Source organism: Populus nigra, chromosome 1 (genome assembly GCF_951802175.1).
Source record: "Populus nigra chromosome 1, ddPopNigr1.1, whole genome shotgun sequence".
NCBI classification, from domain to species: Eukaryota; Viridiplantae; Streptophyta; class Magnoliopsida; order Malpighiales; family Salicaceae; genus Populus; species Populus nigra.
The window spans coordinates 28895726-28905433 of NC_084852.1; the positions used below are offsets into that span (position 1 = coordinate 28895726).

General features: G+C 39.8%; 1 protein-coding gene across 2 annotated transcripts; it reads right to left on the reverse strand.

Moving 5' to 3' along the window:
• Positions 1-309: 309 nt before the first annotated feature.
• Positions 310-5444, reverse strand: LOC133669519 (uncharacterized). Of its 2 annotated transcripts, none has more exons than XM_062089697.1 (2): positions 5214-5444; positions 310-3087 (listed from the first exon to the last, which is right to left on the reverse strand). In XM_062089697.1, exon 2 carries the CDS (start codon positions 2805-2807, stop codon positions 879-881), a length of 1929 nt encoding a protein of 642 aa, XP_061945681.1. In that variant the 5' UTR covers positions 2808-3087; positions 5214-5444; the 3' UTR covers positions 310-878. The 2 variants fall into 2 exon arrangements, with proteins under 2 accessions (XP_061945681.1, XP_061945689.1); XM_062089705.1 differs by having other exon boundaries at positions 310-3155.
• Between the last annotated feature and the right edge of the window lie 4264 nt (positions 5445-9708).

Here is a 9708-nt window from a genome sequence, read left to right on the forward strand (position 1 = left end):
CCATTTTTTTAAAAAATAAAATAGGAAGCCTCATCACCCATCAACCAATCAAAACATTCCTCACCCACAAAACAACCAATAGCATTAATCTGTCGCCATTCTGCCTTGTTGACTTTTCCTATCTCCTTTTGAGTAATAGACGTGTCGAAAACATCATCATTCAGCGCTAGTGCCTCTGTGATACTGGCCTTCATGTCGGAAAGTCAAAGGCTGGAATCTCAGCCACCATAGCTTATGACGTATATTTACATCTTCATTCATGATTGTAGTTATCTTCTAAAACATGCTAAACCTTGACTATGATACAAGTGTAATAAGAATCCTTCCACGTAAAAAAAATGGTAGTTTTGCACAGAAAATAAGAGGAATAATTCCAGGGCGGGAGGGGCCGCCGGAAGCAATGGCGGCTATTGATCCCATGAAATCAATGCCTCACGCAGCAACGTCGAGCTGTCTAGCTAGAGAAATTTAAGTGCCTCAAAGTCTCAAACAGCAGTATCCTGCCATAAACAAAGAAACGCGATGAACTAACACCAACTATACACAGGCTTCACACTTTTGTACACTATTTCAAGCTATGAATCACACCATGGTCCCTCTATTTACACATTTGGTTAAATCAAACCCCTACTTTGATTGGATTAAACCAGTCTATTTACTTCCAACCCCAGCCCCTTCATCCATTTCCATTACTGAATGGTGGAAGCCACTTGTTGTGATGCAATTGGACAGAAGATCTCATATCGTCTTTGCTTGGGAGTAGCAGGTTTTCATGTGACCAAATGTGCAAAGTTGAGGGAGCAATGAATTTCAGCCCACAATTTCATCATTGGAAATTTTCTTCCTGGATATATTTCGACGTCTGGAATTCACCAGCTTCAAACTCCATCGATTGAATTCTTTAGATTTCCACCAAACAATGACATAAGGGCGCCGCCATGGACTCTTCCCTCGGGGACCAGATAATCACAACCCTTTATCCCACCATTGCTGGCACCATAGCCATTTGTACCTTCCTCTAGGTTCTCAGTATTCATAAAACCTGTACAAGACAAAGAGACCTTCATTGAAAGAGGAACCAGTACTTGTGCTGGTATCAGATGTTGTCTTTTTGCTGGCTTTTCTAGGGAATCAATGGAGTCCGAGACAGCACTGACTCCAGAATATGAATGGTTGGTGTCTATGCTGCTCCCTGCAACTGACGAAGCAGATACAAGGCCATGGAAGAGTCCTGGTCCGATCAAACCAGTCTTGTTTGCCTTCCTCTCTTGGACCATGCTGCTGTGCGCAGCACATAGACCACTCTTACCCCTGGCAAACTTCTCACATTTTCCCTCACCCCAGGTACATCGTTTACCCCCTCCATGAGCCTTGCAGAAATCAGTGCTACCTTGGGCACTCTTCCCACAATCTTCAAACTTGCACCGCTTCCCGCCACCATGCCTGACACAACAATCAGTACGGCCACGCGCACTCTTTGTACAGCCTGGCACAACACACCTCTTTCCACCACCATGGGCAACACAAAAGTCTGTCCCTCCATGGACACTTTTTGGACAAATTCCACCACCATCAAACAGGCAGCGCTTTCCCCCACCATGTCCCTTGCACAACGGCGTACTCCCTTCGGCTCCTTTGCTGCATCCTGCAAATATGCATCGCCTTCCCCCACCATGAGCTTTGCAGAACATGGTACTCCCCTGAGCACCCTTCGTACATGCTTGGTGTAGACAACGGCGTCCACCCCCATGAGAAATACACAACCCAGCCTGTCCTTCAGCACTACGGGTGCAGCCTTCAACCTTACACCTCTTCCCCCCACCATGTCTAATACAAAGCCCTGACTTGCCTCGTGCAGCCTTAGCGCACCCCCCTGGAAACCCACATCTTCTGCCACCACCATGGGCGATGCAATTTTCTGTCTTCCCCTCTGCGCTTTTAGTGCAACCCAAGTGTTGACACCTTCTTCCTCCACCATGGGCCTTGCAATATGCTGTTCGGCTCTCAGCTCCCTTGTTGCAACCTGGCTTATGGCATCGCTGTCCGCCCCCGTGACCAATACAAAGGCCTGATGCCCCCCGTGCTCCCTTTGAGCAACCAAAGAACTTGCATTTCTTTGGAATTTTAGTTCTATGGTCAGAAGAAGTGGATGAAATCGCTTGCTCAGAAGTAGTGCCCACAGAGAAATCTGCGATGGCAGGTAGTTCATGGCTCAGCTGAAATTGATGATGCGATCCAGTCCCAAAGTTGAGAAGTTCTGTCTGTGACAGAGCTTTTCCAACATCCATTCTAGGAGCCAAAAGAAGTGATGCTATATAGCCACCAGACTTCTTTGCTGAGGTGGAACCCTCATCGACAACAGGAATCGGGACTCTAATATCATCACCAGAAATTTGGTTCAGCATAGGAGTATCTGTATCAGTCCCCTCAATTGAACAGCCGAGACCACTCAAAGCTTCCTTAGCCCCTCCAGAAAGGCCAAGTTTTAGGATTGAATCGCTCTCAGACAACAGCCCCTTGGGAAATATAGCACCAGAAGCCAGCCCTTTATTTTTGTTGACCCCAAAGCTGTAACAATCATCAAAATATGCACTTGGTGTTGGACCCAATCCAAGCACCAACTTGCAACCATCATCAGAAGCATTAGAGAAATCAACCTTAAGATTATTATCAGCGCCCTCAGCATTGGTCGAACTGCTTCCTCCATATCCAAGGCAGTTCAAGCTCAAAGCGGTATCACCAAAACAGTCATTCTTTGGAAGCTCATTATTATGAGAAAATCGTGGGCCCTTTTTGATAAGATTCATTGTCCAGAAGCACTAAACTGTAGCACTGGGGAACAAGAGGCTTATCTGGCAGAAAATATTTCGACAGAGGATACTAACAGGTACAAGGTATAGAGAAATGGAAAATTCCCAATATTCTACCTCCACCACTTACAAAGCCTGAAGTATCTGACCTGTCCATCTTTGCAAAATTCAGAACCAACAATAAAATCCTTTAAGCCAGAATTGTTGTGCTTAGAACTTTGATAGAACTTTGGAGCCTCTTATGCTCCTTTCTTCACAAATCTTCAGCTTCATCAATCTGACAGGAAGCAAAAGGAATGAGAACCTTTGAACGATTACTGAACACTGTCAAACAAAAAAGGTTTTCTGCACAGAGATCAAACCAACGTCAGATATAATTCAAACTGATGTATGATTTCACAAGTCATTGAACAGGATCTAGTAATATAGACCGTATTTTACCGGACAGGATACAATATCTTCAGCACATTAGACTGCAGAAAGTAGGACAACGCAATATTTTGCAGAATAATAATAGGGAATTAATATAATAGGTCTTCCAGAACACTGTCATGCAATTTTCAAACTCACAGAAAAATCTGGAAAGTAATGTGCCCAAACCTTAATCGGAGAGGGCACTCCCTACCAAAATGACATTGATAGTGAGCCCAACCATTTATTCACCACAGAAACAAACCAGAGTTAATAGGAGAAGACCAATAAATAACAAGTTTTAAAATAGATAAAATTATTATTTAGTCTCCATGTTTTTAGCAAAATAATTAGTTAGTCCCCCTATTATGTAAAAATCCCAATATCGCATCCCTATTTTTTTAATTTCCGTTTATAGCTTAGTCCCTTCGTTAAGTGTCCATAAATAAGGTGCTGAGCTATCACCAATTCAGTTATTTTTCTTCCCAGAATACCCTTTTGACTATATCAACTGAAAGAAACCTAGGGGTATTTTGTTGATTATTTTTTTAAAAAAACTTAGCTTTTAATGAATTAACGATCGTAGACAGTCAAGAGACTATGTTATGGTTTCTAAAACCAGAGGGATTCAGTTATTATATTGTTAAAAACAAGGGGACTGAATTATTATTTACACTAAAGAATATTGATACTGTTGAAAAATCACGCTAAGTAGACAATGTGCATAAAAAGATATGAAAAGAAGGATGTCAAACAGAATCAATAGTATTCATGTGCACTCGAATAACTTCTATTCATTTAAATGTGGGCATATAAGGCAGATTGAACATACAATTACATAAGATGTGTAATTCAGTAATGGAACATGGAATTTCTAATGGAAGACAGCATCAATGAAACTGTAAGCAAATTATATTAGTTTCAATTTCACTTCTTTCTATCATTCAGAAATAAATAGATCAAGAAGCTCCATGTAACGCAAAACGAACACTGTAACAGTATGTATAGATAACTAACTACATATGGAAAGGAAAGGAAAGGAAAGGAAGGGAAATGATATGAAGGAAACTGAAAAAAACAGAAATTTAACTTCCTTCCTTTTCTTCTCATTTCTCTTCTTTTCCTTTCCTCATTCTGACTTCCTCTCTTAAATTTCCTTACTTTACCTCGACTTTCATCAATCAACTTATGCAACATTATGTATACCTAAATTGCATATACAAGACGTTAGGAATTCCTCTGCTCAACACATGACAATCTCTTGTTCCACGAGTTGGACAACATATATTATTTTGCAAATATAGTGAAAATCCAAAGCACTCGGCCACAACAAAAAAAAATAAAAAATAAAAAAGCTCCATATAGATAAAAGATAACAATAAAACAAAATATTGTCATTAACTAAAAAATGAAAAGTAACCAATGCTACCCACACATGATATCTTGAGAGACTGCCATGTGTTGGGCAGGAGGAATTCCTACAGACTTGTACAGCATGAGATAGTTGCTCTAAGCGTATCAAAGATGGTATAAAAGTAATTAAATAGGCCATTCCTCATTATAAAAAAAAAATCAAATTTCAATACTATGAGTCTGAATTTCCAATAAAATAAGTTTTTTTCTCCCTCCCTCTAAATGCTAATGCCTAATCTGCAGACAGCCATGTCCAGGAATTATACGACCAAGAAAAGAAACAGGACTCTTCTATCAAAACACAATAAATAAATAAATAAATAATGATAATTCATCTTAAATACTAGATCTGAAACTAAAAAAAAATCTAAAAACTACAAAAAGAAACAGAAATTAGTAATAATATTAGCACAAAAAACAAACAAACACAGGATAAGAAAGTCTATATTCGTCGTAATCTATTTTCATTCATTCAAAAGAAAAACAAGAAGGGATTTCAACAATTATTGACTGCCATAAATACCATGTGTTCCGAAAGCATAGTTGAAACCAAAAAAGAAAAGAAAAAGAAAGTCATACCGTGAGGACAAACATTAGAGGATAAATGGAGAAAGCGAGCGGATCTGAGAAGTGGCTACAGACATCGCTGGAACATGACAGGGAGAGTTAGGTAGAGGGAGACTAGATGGTAATAATTGGACAGGAGCAACTATTGTATTATGAGTGCTGTACTTGTGTAAGAGAGAGGGGGAGAGATATCTGTTCCGTAATAAACTCCAAGAGCCAATGAATGAAAAGCGCATACTGTTTTGGGCGGCTCAAGTCTCCCTCGTTTCTTTCTTTTTCTTTTTTTTCTTACACGACTCTCATTTTGAGTTAACTATTTTATTTATTCCTTGTAGTTTTCAGTTTTTACAATATCTCAAGTTAGTTTATATATATATATATAAGCTATTAATTAACCATTTGACTTTTCTGCTTTTAGTAATTCCTGTTTGGAAGTGCGTACAAGCGAGATTTGGAAGAATTCTTTTTTTTGTTTAAAATTAATTTTTATATTTTTAAATTATTTTGATATGTTAATATTAAAAATAAATTTTAAAAAATAAAAAAATATATTATTTTAATGTATTTTAAACAGAAAATACTTTTAAAATTAATTATCATCGTACCTTTAAATGATTAAATTATTCTTTTTTTTTTCTTTTTTTTTGATTTACGTGGGGTGTCCGGGCCAGCTTGCGCGCACCACGACTATTCCCCACGGCCCACTGGACATCCTGCAAGCCCAGGGGCAGGTTAGGCACCGCGGGGGTGACAGGCGTGCACATAGAGGGTCGAACCCGGGACGGGGGCGGAACAAGTCACACGGTTGACCACAGCAGCTAGGCCCTCAAGTGCATGATTAAATTATTCTTATTTTATTTGTAGTGGGTGAGATTGAAAATTGATTAAAAATTAGAAAAGAATTATTAAATTGCAATGATTCATTAACAAAATGACCTACTTTTTAAATAGACTAAGTTATAGGGATTAAATCATTATTTCTTATGAGATGGAGAGACTAAATTATAGTTAACTCTTCCTATTGTTATGGAAGGATATATTAAAAAAAAAAAAACCGTAGTTTTAATCCATAATGCATTACACCATTGCCAATTAAATCTCAAATCTTTTTATCTTATTAATTTTGCCTCAAACAGTTATAAATATTAAATAATGTCACCTCTTATTCCATCCACTATTAATTATACTTAAATATTGTTATAACTTAGTTTTTGGCCCATCTCGGAAAAGAAATCCAACAAAAAATGAAAACAAATATTTCAATCAATAAAAAAATATCCTAAAAAACAAAAATTTCAAAAAATATTTTTTTAAAAAAATTACAATTAGAGATGAAACTGCAGAGAAAATTAAGAGTAAAAAAGGTGAACATTAGCTATATAATTGAAAATTAGAAAGCCAAAAACAAAGTTGAAAGAGGCGGCAAATGCAAGGACTAATTAAATGTAATTAAAGATGAAATTGTGAAGAAAAACTAAGAAAAGAGTTGAAATTAACTAAATTATTGAAAATTGAAAAGTTAATGACCAAATTGGAGTAGGTGAGGAAATTAAAGGACTATTTTTAAGGTTAGGAAGGACAAAATTATAAAGGAATTGAGAGAAAAGAGTTGAAATTGGATAAAAATTAAAAATTGGAAAGCTAAAGACTAAATTAGAAAAGACACTACAATTAAGGGACCTATATGTAAGTGTGAAAATTTCAATTAAATGAAATGATGGATTGTCGACAAAATGACGTCGTTGAATGCTTTAATTAAAAAAAAAATCAAAACGACATCATTTTGGTTCATGGCAAAAAATAAGATCTTTTTTCTTCCATGTGTTCTCAACTTTGTCTTTCTCTTCTTTTATTATGCATGACTTTTGGCTCGACTTTTGCCTTTTTTTCTCTCTCTCTCTCGTGCATCCCAAAAAAGTCATGACTTTGGCTTGATTTTGACCTTTTTTGATCCCACAGTGGTAGCTCTTCCAACCCATGACAGTTACGGCAACAGAGAAACCAACTTTCATCTCCTCTATTTCCAACTCTGACCTATAAAATTGATGTTGTTTTTCCTCAAACCAACAAAACCAACAAAATTTCTCTCTCATTTCTCTTAACCTTGGAAGACAATCAACCACAACAGCAGTCATCTATGACAAAGAAGAAAAAAAAATTGATTGAGAAACATAACCAAAAGAACATAATAAAAAAAAATTGTCAATCAATCCAACATTTCCAATTGGAAGCCAACCATACGATATCCCTTCATGGACATCAATCAATCTAGCAAATCTATTATGGTTGCTAATCAATCTGATATTTCTAATTGGAAGCCAACCATTTGGTATTCTCACTTGAATATCAATCAATCCTTACAATATACAATTATTTTCTCTCCGATTAAACTATCAAATATTACAATTCTATATTTTATAAACTATTAATTCACCATTACAAATAACGAGTATATAAAGGAAAGTTTATAGTAGGGTACCGAATACCTATTTGTAGTCTAGCTATGTCTAGTTCTTTTAACTCGTTGAACCACTCTAATGGATATTGTCACGGGGGTAATTTTTCGCAACGAAATTCACCCGTGCGGCAGCCTAGTCCCTCACTAGACTCAGCCTTCTCCCACTCGTGTTTGCCTAGTAACTAAGCAAGCGGAATACACAAGCAAGGATAACAATCATAGTGCACAACAAGCTTTACAGGAACTCTTTCCCAACCTTTATTAATCTCATACACAAAGGAAACTATACACAAATCCGTATGTGTGCTATGCACAAAGATTACATGCTACACAAGCTAACTCTAACTAGTGTTCTTGCATGCCCCTACATGCTGGACATCCCCACCCGAATGCCCTTACATTGTGAACATTCCCACCCGAACGCTCTTTACATTTGGAACACTCTCCCCCGAATGCTCTCCCACACACAAGAGCTGCATCTTGTATTTATAGACAAGCAAAGGAGCTGCAAAGGCTCCTCCCCATTATCCCCCATTTTCGGGAACTAGTGGAGCACTACCTCTCCCCCACGCTCCCATGTTTTCAGGACATGGTGGAGCACTACCTCACACCCATTATCCCATGTTTTCAGGACATAGTGGCCCGGCCAGCACCCAAGTTATGCTCCCATGTTCTGCCTCCCATGAAGCTGCCACTTCCCCCATTTTCGGGCTGTCTGCTTGCCAGCCCCAGCTGCCAGTTTCTGCTGCGTCAGCTGCTGACTTAGAAGGTCCATCACCTAAGTCCCACGTCCATGCCAAGTCACAAGCTCAAAGACTCGCATAGACCATTGCATGCTGCCTGCCGAATCCATTCCTGCCTATGCAAGGCTGCCGCAATCCATCGCTGCCGAATTCTAGGCAGTGTGCCTTCGTTGGCGCGTCCCAGCGCCTAGAGCTCTTTTCCCATGCCTTGGACAATCCCTCGCCCAAGTTTCCAATCGTGCCAAGTCGAGCCCCTGACTTGCACAAGTCGCTGCGCGCTGCCGAATCCGCATCTGCGTGCAGGCTGCTCCTGCCTACGCTGCCGAATTCTGCGATAGCCCCAATTCTCGTCAGCCTATCTCCTGACGAGGCTTGGACAGTCCCTCGTCCAGCCCATGTTCGTCAACAATCTTCGCTGCCGATTTTCCTTTGACGAACCTACAGCCGCATAAATCTGCGCTGCCGATTTCTTGCACTGATGGCATGGCTGCCAGCACCCTCAGGCCTTGTTTTGGCCAGCCAGCCGAAGCGTGCACCTTGTGCACATTTGACACTGTGACAAACCACCCCTACCAAAAGAACCCGACGCCCTCGTCGGACAGATTTGAAGTACCCTTTGCACCGCATCTGTTCCTCGTCACACTTCATGTTTCTCCGCATGAAACCTCTTCGGTTTTCCCACATTCAACAACAAATTCAGTCCACCGAATCTTTGTCAACCTGTTTCAAAACCAAGCTGTGACACATTCTGTTTTGGCTCGTTAGTTTTCCACAAATGTCAAACACATCATACTCGCAAGTATGTTTTCGCAAAGTTTAGATGCCATGCCGCCTAGCACCCAAGGAATCCGTCCCTTCCTTCACAAAATACATCCACACAAAATCACTTTGAAGAACCCATATGAGCTCCCATACGAACATCTAGTTCTTCAACCATTCTGCGTGCCCCAAAACTGCAAGTATACCAATATTGCTTACTTGTCTGCTCTTCAGCAATCAACACATCCTGCCGAATTCGCCTCTGCCCCTGCAAGGCTGCTGCTTGTTCATCGCTGCTGAACTCAATGCAGTGTGTTTTTCGTTGGCGCATCCTCACGCCTGGAGTTAAACCATGATCTGTCCATCGTCAAAGTTTTGAAACTCCCCCAAGTCTGCCTCGCACAAGGCAGTTTGGCCGCTCCTAGGTCTTCATCAACTCAGCTGGCCCCCTTCACACTAACTCTTTCCTTAGTGTTGAGCACACGTATAGGATTTACGTATGCCGTTTCTTCTCCATCCTTCCCCACGGAAGTAGCACTACGCTGTG